The sequence below is a fragment of the Pseudopipra pipra genome, chromosome 11 (assembly GCF_036250125.1).
Source record: "Pseudopipra pipra isolate bDixPip1 chromosome 11, bDixPip1.hap1, whole genome shotgun sequence".
Lineage (NCBI taxonomy): Eukaryota > Metazoa > Chordata > Aves > Passeriformes > Pipridae > Pseudopipra > Pseudopipra pipra.
In genome coordinates this window covers 14,809,210-14,823,604 of record NC_087559.1, presented here as the reverse complement: position 1 = coordinate 14,823,604, position 14,395 = coordinate 14,809,210, and the positions used below count along the sequence as shown (strand labels likewise).

The 14,395-nt window shown below is 62.2% G+C and overlaps 2 protein-coding genes across 2 annotated transcripts; one reads left to right on the top strand and one right to left on the bottom strand.

Moving 5' to 3' along the window:
• The first annotated feature begins 470 nt into the window (after positions 1-470).
• On the top strand, positions 471-4,070 carry RRP9 (ribosomal RNA processing 9, U3 small nucleolar RNA binding protein). Its single transcript, XM_064667723.1, has 15 exons — positions 471-578; positions 706-788; positions 885-1,003; positions 1,083-1,159; positions 1,269-1,310; positions 1,471-1,597; positions 1,840-1,964; positions 2,216-2,308; positions 2,412-2,512; positions 2,632-2,766; positions 2,947-3,009; positions 3,087-3,232; positions 3,321-3,400; positions 3,543-3,616; positions 3,709-4,070. The coding sequence occupies exons 1-15, from the start codon at positions 498-500 to the stop codon at positions 3,812-3,814; spliced, it is 1,452 nt and encodes a 483-aa protein (XP_064523793.1). The 5' UTR covers positions 471-497; the 3' UTR covers positions 3,815-4,070.
• On the bottom strand, positions 4,020-14,395 carry GRM2 (glutamate metabotropic receptor 2). The gene is made up of 6 exons (XM_064667722.1): positions 14,273-14,395; positions 10,848-11,468; positions 8,435-9,272; positions 6,663-7,726; positions 5,606-5,780; positions 4,020-5,089 (listed from the first exon to the last, which is right to left on the bottom strand). The coding sequence occupies exons 2-6, from the start codon at positions 11,304-11,306 to the stop codon at positions 5,016-5,018; spliced, it is 2,610 nt and encodes an 869-aa protein (XP_064523792.1). The 5' UTR covers positions 11,307-11,468; positions 14,273-14,395; the 3' UTR covers positions 4,020-5,015.

The following is a 14,395-nucleotide window of genomic DNA, read 5'->3' as shown; positions in this document are numbered from 1 at the left end:
GAGACCCCCTGAAGAACATGGGACGGGACCAGAGGCCGTGCCCCCCTGGCTGAGGGTCCCTGAGAGGCAGAAGGTGACCATGATTTGGGAAGCAGCCACCCATTCCCTGTCACCGCCATCGCGACTCTGGGTCTGGGGGCCACCAGCTGCGACGGGGGCTGCGGGGCAGGGCCCGAGGAGCCATGGGGGGCAGAGGAGGGAGGGCTAGGGGTGTGACAGCCGGGCTCGGGGTGCGGGTCCCCAACACGCGCGGCGGGGCTTATCTCGGCATGGGCGGGGCTAAGAGCTGAGAGGCGTGGCCTATCTCAGAGGGGGCGGGACCTCACCGCTGAGTGACAGCACCGCCTCCGCCCGGGCGGGGGGGCGGGGCGGGAAGGCGATTCCAAGACAAGGAGGGCCAATGGGAGGCGGGGCCCGGCCGCCTGCAGCCAATGGGCGCTGCCGGGGGCGGGGCCCGGTGCCGGCGGGCGGCAGGCGGCCCCACGTGTCTCGGCAGCATGGCGGCGGCGGCGGCGGCGAGCGGCAGGAGGGCCAAGGCCCCGCGCGGGGCCGCGGGACGGCGGCGGCCGCGCCCGGCGGTGAGGGCCGGCACGGGGAAGGAGGGAGGGAGGGAGGGGGGGGGCGAGGAGGGGCTGTCCCGGCGGGGTGGCCGCCGTCGCGCGTTTCGCCGCGCCCGTTCCCGTGCCGATCCGCCCGGTCCCGCAGGTCCCGAACGCCCAGGGGAGACCGCGGGCGGCGGCCGGCCGGCCCGCCGACGAGGAGGTGTCCAGCGACTCCGAGACGGAGAGGTAAGAGTTGCGCCAGGGAGGTGCCGGTACTGGAGTGGGTGCCGGTACCGGGAGGGTGTCGGTGCCGGGGGTGCTCACGCACACGTGTCCCCGCAGCCTGTCGTTGGGGCGGCGGCGGCGAGAGGCGGCGGCGGCGGAGGAGGAGGTGGAGGAGACGCCGCAGGAGAAGAAGCTGCGCCTGGCCAAGCAGTACCTGGAGGAGCTCCGCCAGCTCGGTGAGTCCCGCCCGGCCCCGGTGCCCCTGCCGGGTGGCCCGGGCGCTGGGCCCGGCTCTCACGCACTGTCCCGCCGCAGAGGAGGAACGGGCGGAGGAGGAGGAGGAGGAAACCCAGCCGGCGGATCTCATCGGCGACCGACTGAAGGAGGACGTGGTGAGCGGGGGGGCGGGCGCGGCCCCGCAGTCCCGGTGGTGGGCTCTGTGCCCCTCCCGCGGGACCGGGGCTGGGACCGCCTCTGCTGAGCCTCCCACTTCTCCCCCAGCTCGAGCAGAAGGGCCGGCTGCAGCGCCTGGTCGCCAAAGATGTAAGTGCCCGGTGCCAGACCATAAGTGCCAGCTTTGGGGGACACTCGGGTATGGCCAGCACCCCATGGCCCTTCTCCTGCCCACGGTGCCGTGCTGGGGTACTCCCAAGCCTGGGGAAGGGGCCGGGGCAGCCCAGCTCACATCCCACTCTCCCTGCAGGTGCAGCCTCCGGATCCAGCCAGCATCCGTGTGCTGCGGGGACACCAGCTGCCTGTCACCTGCCTGGTCATCTCTCCCGATGACAAGTTCATCTTTTCTGCATCCAAGGACGGCTCCCTCATCAAATGCAAGTGTTCACCTGAGGCTGTAACTGGTTGTTCTGCAGGGGACCCTGCAGCATCAGGGCTGTGGGTGCCTGTGGTGGTGACTTAGCCCTTGGCTGCTCCGGGAATGTGCATTGTTTTGGGATCAGTAGGAGGCTCGTTGACACTTTTGGGAATGGTTCTGGGCTTCCTGGGAGGCTCATTAGCACTTTTGGGAGTGGTGGGAGGCTCCCAGAGGGTGATGGTGGCCGTACCTTTCCCACAGGGGAGGTGGACAGCGGGAAGAGGCTGTGCGTGGTGCCCGGGGGGAAGAAGGGCACGGAGGAGCGGCACATGGGACACGCATCCCACATCCTCTGCATGGCCATCTCATCGGATGGCAAGTACCTGGTACGGGGACAGGGGACAGAGAGGTGGCCGTGGGGACTGCATCTCCTCCCAGGGTCCTGGGGGTTGTGTCTCGTGCCCAGATGTGCCTTGCCCGGTTAAAGCAGCCCCTATCTGCTACAGATTTAAGGATGGGTCCCCGGGATCACCCGAAAGCATATGGGGTGGGAATGGAGGCTGGCATGGGAGTGGAGGCTGGGGTGGGCTGTGGATCTCTGAGGGGCAGGTCTTGGGCATCCCCTGCTGTCTGCCAGGCCACAGGAGACAGGAACAAGTTGATCATGATCTGGGACACAGCCACCTGCAAGCGCCTGCACATCTTCACAGGGCACCGTGACGCTGTCTCGGTGAGTCAGGGGCATCAGGCGTGGTGCCTGTGGGGCTGGGCAGCCCCATCCTCCCTGGTGCCTCTCCCTCACTGCTGCGCCCTGTCCATCCATCTGTCTGCAGGGCCTGTCCTTCCGCAAGGGGACACACCAGCTGTACAGCGCTTCCCATGACCGCTGCGTCAAAGTCTGGAACGTGGCAGAGAACGCCTATGTGGAGACCCTGTAAGGCCGGGGGGGATCCCACTGACCCTGCCAAAGGGTGTGCCAGCATCCCTGGGGGAGGCAAGGTGAGGGGGCAGAGGGCCATGCTTGCCACGTCTCTTTGCCATCTCCTCCTCCAGATTCGGGCACCAGGATGTCATCACGGGGCTGGACAGCCTGAGCCGGGAGTGCTGTGTGACGGCAGGGGGACGGGATGGCACCGTGCGGCTCTGGAAGATCCCTGAGGAGACACAGCTCGTGTTTTCTGGGCACCAGTAGGTCTGGGGTGGGAGAGGAGGCTGTGGGCAGGCATGCCCAGCTGGGGCAGTGGTGTGTGGCTGCCAAGCATCTCGGGAAGCACCCTGGGGATGCTGATACCCTGGCAAGCCCACATCTCCTGAACAGGATCCCAAAGCACACTTGTAACTGCTGACAGTTACCCCTTCTCTTCACAGGGGCTCCATCGACTGTATTCAGCTCATCAATGAGGAGCACATGGTGTCCGGCGCCGATGACGGGTGAGCATGGGGCTGGGGCAGTGCCAGGGGTGGGCAGGGTGCCCCCTCAGCCCCCTCACCCCTCACGTCCCCGTCAGGTCTTTAGCCCTCTGGGGGCTGACAAAGAAGAAGCCTCTGGCGCTGGCTCGGCAGGCGCACGGCATGCAGGATGCCCAGGGCCTGGAGCAGCCCTACTGGATCTCAGCGGTGGCCGCCCTGCGCAACAGTGACCTCCTGGCTACAGGTGTGTGGCAGCCGCTTTGAAGGTGTGGGGGAGGTCCTCCTCCCATCCCTGGGCTGGGGTGTGTGACAATCTCCTTTCTCTGTCCCAGGATCCCACAGCGCCAGCGTGAAGCTCTGGAAGTGTGGTGAGGGATTTCGGAAGCTGGAGCACCTCTGGGACGTCCCCTTGGTATGGATTGATGGGCAGGTTGGGAATGCTGGAGCTGGGCTGGAGGGTCTCACTGCAGGGGCTCCCCTCCCTGGACAGCAGGAGGAGGCTATGGGATCCCCTTAACCTGCCCTCTCCCTTCACCCTGCCCTGTCCCCTCCAGGTGGGCTTTGTCAACAGCCTCAAGTTCTCATCATCTGGTGACTTCCTGGTGGCTGGCATCGGGCAGGAGCACCGGTACTGACCCTCCTCCCTGGTGCTGCTTGGGCGTGCAGCCCCCTTTCCTCTGCTGCTTGCTGGAGTGTGACCTTCATCTCTCTCATCCACAGGCTTGGACGGTGGTGGAGAATCAAAGAAGCCAAAAACAGCATCTGCATCATCCCCCTTAAACAGAGAGCCACGGCCTCTGGCCCTGAATCTCCTGGCAGCTCCTAGCCCCCAGTCGTGAAGCAGGTCATTCTGTCCCTGGAGCTGCACCGTGATGCATCCTTGGTGCAGCCACCTCCCTGGGGCTGGCAGGATGTGAGTAGGGGGTGTCACACAGCCTTGCTGGCCCCCGTGTTGTGATGTGGCTCTGCCCTCTGCGAGGGTCTGTCCCCTTCCCTCAGGTTCGGCCGGACCTGAGCTCTGGAACAGTCCATTTTGTAAAAAAAACAAACCACCAAAACGACTTTATTTACATAAATTACAAAAAAAAAAATCACATTCTTGCTCACAGAAAAATATCTACTCTTAAAAACGTGGTTGGGCTCAAATACCTGGATCCCGTTACTCGCCCTGAGCCTCCAACGGCCCCTCTGGGATCTGCCGGGGCTGGGGGCCAGCGGGAATTAATCCACCCCTGCTCCTGCCCCATCTCCCATAAAGGGGTGAGAAGTGCCACGCACAGGGAGGGGAGTGATGGGGGGCTTGGGCCCAGCCTGGCCACGCTCGGCAGCTCTGCTGGGGCCAAACCAGGAGGAAAAGTGAAACTACGAAGCACCAGGAAAAGTGTGATGTGGAGCACAGCTTGGCACAGGGTGACAGGGAAAGCGTGGTGGGCAGTGTGTGCCAGCATGGAGCTCGGCGTGGAGGGAGCAGGAGGTGCAGCGTGGATTGGCACAAGAAAAGCGGGAGTTGGAATGTGGCTTTGCGAGAGGGAGTCACGTTGTGCACCAGGGCTCAGTGCAAGGGACAGGAAGGGGGTATTTGTGCCACAGGCGGTGTAGGGAATGGGGGTCACACACCACAGCTCGGTGCAAGGTCCGTGCAATGTGCACTACGGCTCAGTGCAAGGGACAGGGACATTCACCATGGCTCAGTGCAGGGGGTGGGGGAGCACAGTGGCTCAGTGCAGGTGACGCAGAGGGACATGCGCCGTGGCTCAGTGCAGGGGTTGGGGATGTTCACCACGGCTCAGTGCAGGGGTTGGGGATGTTCACTGTGGCTCAGTGCAGGGTGCAGAGGACATGTAACGTGGCTCGGTGCAAGGGAAGGGTGACACGTACCATGACCTGACAGGTGGGATGTGTAGCTCGTGCTGGGGCAGGGGCTGAGCCTCCCGGCTGCATTCGGCACCCGGTCGGGCCATGCTGTGGCCACTGCTCTCCCTGGGGAGGTGCCGTGTGGCAGCACCACAGCCTGGCCCCCCCATCCTTCACAAGGACGACGTCGTGGAGTCCACCACCTCGCGACCATTGCACACCGTGGGCACGTACTGCGAGGCTGAGCCTGGCCAGGAAGGCAGCAGTCAGGGGTGGGTTGGGGTCTGGCAGCAGCACCTCACAGCACCCCACTGCAGTGGGCTATGGGTACCCAATGTGACCATTTCACCCTCTGGCTGATGAAAGGTGCCCAGGGGTGGCCATAGCCCCTGGGGGTGGAGTGGAGGGTTCCTGGGATGGTGACAGGCACTTGGGGGCAGCTGAAACCCCTGGGCTGGGGTGGAGGGTGCCTGGAATGGCTATGTCCCCCTGGGGCTGACGCGGAGAGTGCTGGGGGATGGCCATGTTCCCTCAGAGCAATGACATGCCCCCAGGAGCAGTACCCCTCTGGCAGCTGTGCTGTCCTGGGAGATGAGGCACTGGGACAAGGGGACACAGCATCCTTCATCCTCCCCACTTCCCATCAGGCCCTACCCCACCGCCCACTTTCCTTCAGGAGCCCATGCTGGGGTACTCCCACACACACCCCCACCAGGAAGGGGATGCTGTCCCCCCAGCCCTTCCCCAGCCTCACTGTGCTCACCTTGGGACTGGCTGGAGCTGGCAGCTGCCACGCTGAACCGAGCGGTGCCCACGCGGTGACTGGCCACGTTCTTCTGCGGCTGGAAGAGTATGATGTGGAGCTTGGGGGTGAAGAGGCAGCCGAGGACCACGGTGCCGCTGAGGCTCACCGAGATGCACATGGTGGTGGTCTGGACCTGGAGACAGAGTGGGGGGCATCAGGTGCTCCACCCACGAGCCGTCTGCCCCAAGGAGGGCAGGATGAAGCCCCAGTGGCACTGGCCAGCCCCACTGGGCACGGACTCCACCCTGCAGGGACATCCCACCCCATACCACACCACACCCCTCTGTCAGACCCATGGGCAGAAGATGGGGAATGCCCTTTTGGGATCATGTCACCCCTGCAAAGCAGGTACACCCTGAGCAGCATCCCAGCCCTGCCAACATGCTGCTTTGGTACAGTGCCTGGGGGCAGAGCCCAGAACCCCCCACCCCAGTGCCCACTCCCTCTGGAGGATGCAGATCCTTTCGGGAAGCCCACGGCTGTATCTGCCCCCACTGAGTCCTCAAGGCCTGTCAGAAACATGTTTGGTTGCCCTGCCAGGGAGCCTGAGGTGCTGCAGGGTGCATCCTGTGCTCTCTAGTCCCTGGCATTGTCCAGCTCCCCAGGGACCATGCTGGCCCTGACATTGGCCTTCATGCCCTGGGGTGAGACATCTGGATGGGCCAGTGACTCATGCTTTCATGTCACAAGGCTGAAGGATGACACATCACTCCTCCATGATCAGGCTGAGGGGGCTCTCTGGAGGTCTCAGGGCCATTTTCCATCCTCACCCTAGCAAGGCAGAAGGGAGTAGGTCCTCTCTCCAGGACTCATTACCCCCTCAACCACAGCCTTTCAAGATCTTTCACCTGGTCCCGAATGCCCCAGTGCAGAGGTGACCATCAGTGCAGAGGTGCATGGATGAAGACCCTTCCCCAGGCCCACAAATCTCCAAATCACAAACCCCACGGGGCCCAAATCTCCAGGACCACTTAGATCAAGCCCTATTAGAGCCCCCCAGAGCTCAAGCTCTTACACGGTAGTCGCTGGAGGTCACGTAGAAGATGGGCAGGAAGGCCAGCCAGATGATGCAGGTTGTGTACATGGTGAACCCAATGAACTTGGCCTCATTGAAGTTTTCAGGGCATTTCCGTGTCTTGAAGGCATAGACCGTGCAGAGGACAATCAAGAGGACATTGTAGGTGAGCGAAATGAGCATGTTGGAGTCGCGGTTGTTGCACTTGAGGGTGACGATGTACCTCTTGTCAGGCTCAGTCTCCTTGCCTGTGCCGGGGGTCTCCACCAGCAGCCAGATGATGACGATGATGAGCTGGCAAGAGATGAGGGCCATGCAGATGACCACCTGTGACGTGGGGCTTATGAACCGGGGGCGCTGGACCCCCTCCTTCACCCCGCTGAAGATCCTGGCGATGCGGTTCGTTTTGGTCAGGAGGGCCGAGTAGCAGACGGCGAAGGACGTGCCCAGCCCCAGGCGCCGGAGCGTGCACACCTCGGTGGAGGGCTTCGCGATGAAGATGAAGGTCATGCTGTAGCACATGAGGACTCCAGTCAGGAGGATGTAACACAGCTCCCGGCCGGAGGCCTTCACAATGGGGGTGTCGTTATTTTTCACAAAGACTCCGATAACAAAGAGCGTAGAGATAAAGCCCAGACAAGAAATAGTGACGGGACCAATGGCCCAGACATCTTTCCAGCGGATGTACTCTTGAGGCAGCTCGTAGCAGCCATTCAGGGTCTCGTTGGGCCAGTAACCAAGACCACAGTCCATGCAGGTGAACTCATCCAGCAAGTACTCGTAGGGCTGGCAGGGGATGCAGATCCAGCAGCAAATATCTCCGGGCTGCATGCTCTTGATTTCATTCTTTTTGCAGGGGTCACTGCACTGGGACACAGGGATGGAGGCCTCAGCCCACGGGATTAGGCTGGTGTCGAGGATGAGCCCCTCTGCCCAGTAGCCCACTTTCTGGTACCGATACCGCCCGTCCACGTGGTGATAGTTGAAGATGTTGTAGCGCCCGATCCCATCACCATAGCGATCAAATCGAACAACACTCTCTGTGTCTGCTGGCCTGAACGGAGCTGGAGAGAGGACAAGGGGAAATTGTCACTGCCATGAGGCAGGAGAACACTTGCTCCCAGCCTGGAGGCAGGGCTCCTTCAAAGGGTCACATCCCACCATGGCCACAATTTAATGTCTAATCTGTTTCTTGCCTTCAGTCCCATCCCTGCTGCCTGCGTACACATTAGGAGCAGGAAAGCAAAGATGGAGAACTACCTCCCCACCTGCCTGAGAGGCCGTCAGCCCTAGTCAGCCCTGCAGGGGCAAGGAGGGGAATTGTGCACCCTGCATGGCGCTCACTGACACCTGAATAGCCAGGCTCAGCCCAAGTCATAGAGGACATGTTTTTAATTCACCCCAAACTATGTGAGTCCCTGATCAAGGGTATCCCTTCATTTTAATCCCTGAAATGTGAATAAATCACAACACTTGCAAGTGAACGCTCCAAGGAAGGGTTCCTTGTGGAGCGGGTCCCATCCAGCTGTAGCAGGACGGAATTGTTCACCAGCTTCTCCACATATGTCTCCACTGGGGACACAAAGCCCAAGGATGATGGTGGGCTGTTGGCAGCCTGGGACAACCACAGCCCATGGCACACAGGTCCCTGGGTGTGGGCAGGCTGGAGGAATTGGAGGGTCTTGGGTCAAATTTGGGTCTCTGTCTTTCCTGTCCCACCACCCATCTCTTTCCACTTTGGCAGCCAAACCCCACCTCCACCTTGGACTCACCGTCAAAATTGACATTGAGAATAAAGTCCTTGTAGAACCTCTTGCCATTGACGGGCTTCATGGCATCACAGAGCTTGGTGTCATTGGGGCACAGTGCCCGGTGCATGTTGTGGAGAGAGTGAGCCATGGCATAGACAGCATTGATCACAAATGTGATCTTGGACTCCGGCTCAAACTTTCCTGCCTTGAGGGAATACCGGCTACAGTCCTGCGTGTGGAAGCTGCACTTAAACCTCTGTTCCCAAAATTCCCGAAACCAGGGATTTCGGCTGTTATTGTAGGGATGGAGGTTAAGGAAATAGGCAGCAAACTCCTTAATGGGGTAGGCTGCCAACTCGATGGTGATGGCTCCCTCTGCCACCGCTTCGCTCCCGGCCACTACGCTCTCCAGGGCTCCCCACCCATCACTGGCCACCCACATGAAGGACACATTGGCTCTCTGGGCAGCCGCCAGCAGCTCCCGGGCGTCTTCACTGCGAGTGAAGAGCACGACCACTCTGGCATTGGGCTTCTGCAGCAGAGCCCGGACCACCCCGTCGTAGGTCTTCTTGTTCATGGAGCGCCCCACCTTCTCCGAGGTAGCGATGCAGATGTTTCGCATGCGGGCTTCTTGCTCAAAGGCCTCGATCCCCGTCTCCCCATAGTCACCCTCCGAGGCCACGGTGGAGACGTAGGTCCAGTTGAAGAAGCGGAGGATCTCTGCCATGGCTTTGGCTTGGTAGAAGTCTGGCGGGACGGTGCGGGCAAAGTAGTCGTAGCGGGACTTGTCACTGAGCTTGGCGCTGGTGGAGGCATAGCTGATCTGTGGGATCTGGAAGAGCCTCAGCAGGTTGGCCACCTGAGTGGAGGAGGAGAGGTGAGTGCCTGAAGATATGGCCCAGTAAGGGACATTCCCACTGGAGGACCCCTGCCCAACATCCAGCGTTGCACTTTGCTCCCAAGCACTACCATGGGCTGATGAACAACCCACCCTGACCTGGAGCATCCTGGTCTGTGGAGGGACCAGAGAAGAAGAGCAGATGGAATATTCACAGAGTGCCTGAGCCCTCAGACATGTACATTTCTCTTTTTTTTCTTTTTTTTTTTTTTTTTTTTTTTTTTTAGTATTTCAAAACTCCCCTCTGAAATTTGGGTCTGTGGATGGGACAAATAGACTAGTGGCAAAAGCAGAAACTCTGCCATGGGTGACCTCTGGGACATGCTTGTAGGCAAGGAGAAAGCCAGGATGCCTGGTAGCCCCACAGCACAGGGTGGGAATGGTTCTGAGGGCTGGAGGCCGGGACAGAGCCCCCCCCCCAGTCTGGGCGATGCTGCAGAGCTGGGTAAGGGGGCTGGCACTTGTGCATCGCATACTGGGAGCCCCAGCAGGACTGGCACCTTCCAGCCCTTGGCAGAAGCCCTTGTTAGCTTCAAAGGGGAAAAAAAGCCTGCTAATGAGGCTGTTAAAACCCAGGCTCTGGGAGCAGCAAGGGGGGCTCGGGTGTGCTGGCTGGGCTGCGGAGCCTGCCCACATCTCACTGCTCCCCAGGCAAGAGACACAGCTTAATTAACGTGGACAAATGATCTCGACAACAAAGTCCCCTAACGGCAATAAGGTCCCCGAGCACAGCAATGCTGCTGCCAGTCCTCACCACACATGGGAACTGCCAGCCTGCCATACCCCCCCAGTGACCCCCATGCTCCCCAGCCATCCCACACTCTGCCCCTGCTGCTACCTGCCTGTCCAGGGTCTGGAGAGTGCCCCTTGTTGTGGGGACACACCAGGTCCCCAGCAAGGGAAGGGACATACAGTAAGGTGGGCTGGACCAGGATGCTGCCTCCATCATCCAGCCCCAGCTTCCTTCGTCCTATGGCTGGGGGATGCAGGGACCCCAGGGACTGGGAGACATGGTCTGACACATGCTGGAGACTTGTTAGGTCTCAGCGGGCACATGGCTCAATGGTCACCCCCGGGACTCAGCTGGGCCTGCTGGCTGCTGCATCCTCAAGGGATGCTCTTCTCCCTGCTGAAGCTGGCCCCTGGGTCAACAGAGCTGTGGTTTTGGGGACTGAGCTGCACCCCATCCAGGGTGACGGCCAGGTCCAAGGCTTGAGGTGCCTGTTCCCATGGGATCATGGGGGATGTGGGGGCAGTGGTCTCCTGTGCCCACCCTGCTCTGGTCGAGCAGCCCTATGGCTGAGCCCCTCAGATGTGCATATCCCTTGCAGCCAGCTGCACCTCTCAGGCTGGATTTTGGGGTGGTGGAGGGCACATTGCTGCTCTGCCTGCCACAGCATAGACATGAGTATCAAGATCATCTTGGGATGAGGAGCTGAGCCATGAGCCATGCACCACCCCCATGCGGGACAGGCTTGGCTCCCATGGCTTATGGAAGGTTGGAGGTTTCCCGCAGCTGGGTTTCCTGGGCAGTACCTGGATGGAAACATCACTGTAGGAGCCCCCGATGACGCCGGTGATGGCAGTGGGCACGTCATCATGGACAGCGTAGGAGCCGTCAGGGCAGATGTGCTCAGAGCCATCCACCCTAGTGAGGGAAGCACGGACAAAGTCCAGGGACTGCTCCAGGGCGTAGGTATCCTTAGAGCAGGTGTCGAGGATGTGGGCGCCCAGCTTCACCCCCGGCAGGATGCTCCTGTCCTTGTTGATCTCGTCCAGGGCGAAGAGCATGGCCTCCAGGCGCTGGATGCCCCGGTGTTCATTGATCTTGCCGCAGTCCTCGCTCCCCACTCCTTTCTCGTGGACAGGGAAGAGGCCCCCAATCACCAGGTCCCCATCCATGCTGATCTCCTTCTTGCCAGCCATGCCGTGCCCTGCAGCCAGGCAGGTGGCCAGGTGCATCAGCCACAGCCAGGCGGCCAAGGGGACCGCCATGGGGTGTGCTGGCACCAGCTGGGGGACCCGGGCCACCCCGTGTCACCTGCTGCCACCCTTCAAGGCAAGGGAAGGCAGTCCCCAGGCATTGGGTGGCAGGGGGTGGCGCGGCGTGGTGTCACTGAGAGAGGGGTCGTACCACCCCAGCAGAGCCCTCAGCACCTGGAAAAGCAAAAGAAAAGCTACTAGGTCTGTGGGCTGCAAGACAAGACAGGGACCGTCCCCAGGGGCAGTGTCGGTGCTGCACGGGTGGGCAAGGGCAGAAGGGTGAGGTGAACAGGTGCAATAGTTCCCACAGTGACATGGGACCCCCAGTACACACACAAGTGACAGAGATCCCAGGGGACAAGGAAGGGCACAGGCACCGGTCTCCCCACAGCACTCCCAGGGATGAACTGGCACGGGGGTGGGCACAGAGCTAGCCCCTCTGACAGCACTGGGCAGAGCAGCCTGCCAGGGGGCAACTTGCCAGCCCTAAAATACCAAGGAGGGGGAAAGAGCCAGGGATATCACCTGGCACAGGGAGCCCAGGCTGGGCGGGTAGAACCAAAGCCAGCTCCAAGCTGAGCCCCCAACCCACGCAGCAGCATCAGGGGTGCCGACAGCTCCCAACCTCCAGCCAAGAGCGCTGCCAAAAGCAGCCGGCCACGAGTTCACCATGCCTGCAGCACCCAGCACCTACACTATTTTAATCCCCTTCCCATAACCATGGAGCCCACCCGCCCTGCCGCTGCCCCCAGGGCTGTCCGTGGCACCAGGGCTGGAGCAGGGACTCGTCACTGGCTTCATCCTCCCGCAGCGACATGCGGGGCTCTGGCAGTCGTGGTGCTTCAGAGTCTGTTCTTTCACCACCGCCCCTTCCTTCCCTGTATACTAAATTCAGAGATTTCAGTAAAAGTAAGAGCCAGGTTTGCTGACTCCCTCTGCAGAAAGCACGGAGGCACAGGGGAATCAAAGGCTTTTGCAGCAGACAGGCCTTGTTTTGGCAGGAGGTGCAGTCCCCTCAGAGATCCATTGTCTTTTCCCAAATCGGGAGAGATTTGTTTCCCATTTGAAGCTGACTGCTGAAATCCCAAAGGGCTGATGTTTCAGGGGCCATGGAAGAAGGAAACCCCTTGGCAGCCCAGAAGCCTCAGGCTGCTCTGGCACGGGAAGCTGCCGGTGCCACGGTGGGACTCAGGGCTCGCCTGCAGCTCAGCAGAGCTCACGGGGGCACACAGGGTGGGAGGGTGATGCTGGAGAGTGCTGGTCCTCCCTGCAGCTCCCCACAGCCAGTACTGAGGCCTCTCTCCCTGAGCAGGAGCAGAGCACCCCTCGATGCCCCCATGCTGCTCCCGGACAGGTAATGACCATGCTGGAGGAGCCCTCTGGCAAGCAGCCAGAGCTGGTGGTGATGCCCAGGGGGATGTGGGCAGCAGTGTGCCACAGGATGTAACAGGGTGGGGTGATGAGACACACGCAGACCTCCTCCACACCCCAAAGTGCCTGTCCCTGGGTGCTGCCTGCTGGTGACAAGCCTCCAGCCAACTCAGGACATCTACTACCTGACCCATCAATTTGAAGGACTTTGGGGAACAGACAAACAGGAGTCCCTGCCTTATTTCAGGCAGTGAATGCTTTTAAGGGACCCAGGGTTTCCTAAAGCAGGAAAGAGGGCACAGACACATGGATAATTGATGGAGCCCATCGCTGCCAGGCTGAGCCTGACACAGGGGTCTGGTGGCACCAGATCGGGTCCTTGTGGTCCAGCTCTTCTGGGGCAGCTGGCAGGACCTACCACATGAAAGGCACCTTCAGGCCAAGCTCTTCTGAAGGGCAAACCATCACCTAGCCTGATGGATGCGTGAGGAGGGCTGCCACCATTCCCGCAGCTGCTCAGCTGGGCTGGTATAGTGCCGGGGGGACAGCCCGCGGGAACCTCTGTAGAACATCTGGGGAGGTGAAGCACCAGACAGGGCAGAGCCAAGTCCATCCCTACAGCCACAGTACGGCGGGAAGCTCCTGCCGGCTGCGGGCAGCCTCCCCTCTCAAACGCATCACGAGTGGGGTGGGTGAGAAGGGGCCGTGATTCCTCCGTGCCCTGAGAGCTTCCCATCCTCTGCCAGGTGCTCTGACCCGTCCGACACCAGTGCCCCTGGGGGTGGGTGAGAACTGGGACGTGTGCGAGAGCGGCAGCGCTGCGGGAGCGCCGGGAGAATGTCACCTCCCACGGGGGTCCCAGAGGTCCCACTATCGCTGAGCTCTACCAGGAGCCCCCATCTCCCCCTTGTCCCACGGGCTGCCAGCCCCGGTGTCCCGCGGGACCGAGGTGCCTTCCCGGGGCACTCCCCCGGCGCTCCCCGCCACCGCGGCCGCCCCACATCCCGTCCCAAACGCGCCCTGAGGTCCGGCTGCCCCGGCACAAACACAGCCCCCCGCAACGCCACTGCTGTCCCCCGCACGGACACCCTGAGGGGAGACCCGAGGGAACAGCAGGGGCGGAGGGGTCTGTCCCCACCGCGCCGGGCGGTCACCCCGCTTCCCTGCCCCGGAGCCGGCGGGCGGCCCCGGCCGGGGGCTGCGGCGACGGGTCCCGCTGGGTTCCTATTGCGGGCTCGGCGCTGCCGGGGCACGGCGGGGAACGGGGACCCCCCAAGACCTTCTGCCAGAGCCTCGCGTCTTGCGCCGGGCAGCGGGGAGCGGCGGGAGCGGCCCCGGTGCCACCCGGACCGCCCGCACGCCCGACCCTCCGGTGCGGGTGCCGATGTCCGGGCTCCGCTCCCCTCCCGCGGCTCCGGGAGCCCCGGCACCGGGCACTGTTCGCCGAGCCCCGCCGTGCCGCGGCCCCGACGGCTGCGGGGGATCGCCGGTCGCGGTGCCGCCTCGCCGCGGGCACTGGGGCTCTGGAGGCGGCGGAACGCCGCCGGGGAACGGCGGGGCCCGAGGCCACGGGGACCCGAGCGCCGGGGTGGGACCGCATCCCTTACCTGCGGGATGTGCCAGGAGCCGGTGCCGGTGCCGCGGCTGCCTCGGAGCTGCGGCTGCCGCCGCCTCCCGCCGCCGCCTCTGACACTCCGCCAGCCCCAGCCGAGCAGAGCCGCTCCGCCCCC

Excerpts from the sequence above, each read along its gene's own strand:
- GRM2 (XM_064667722.1), bottom strand. The coding sequence starts at position 11,306 with ATGGCGGTCCCCTTGGCCGCCTGGCTGTGGCTGATGCACCTGGCCACC. Across the intron at positions 9,273-10,847 it reads ACAGTGATGTTTCCATCCAG|GTGGCCAACCTGCTGAGGCT; the intron begins GTACTGCCCAGG and ends TCCTCCACTCAG. Across the intron at positions 5,090-5,605 it reads CAGCTCCAGCCAGTCCCAAG|GCTCAGCCTCGCAGTACGTG; the intron begins GTGAGCACAGTG and ends CTTCCTGGCCAG.
- RRP9 (XM_064667723.1), top strand. The coding sequence starts at position 498 with ATGGCGGCGGCGGCGGCGGCGAGCGGCAGGAGGGCCAAGGCCCCGCGC. Across the intron at positions 579-705 it reads GGCGGCGGCCGCGCCCGGCG|GTCCCGAACGCCCAGGGGAG; the intron begins GTGAGGGCCGGC and ends CCGGTCCCGCAG. Across the intron at positions 3,617-3,708 it reads GGCATCGGGCAGGAGCACCG|GCTTGGACGGTGGTGGAGAA; the intron begins GTACTGACCCTC and ends TCTCATCCACAG.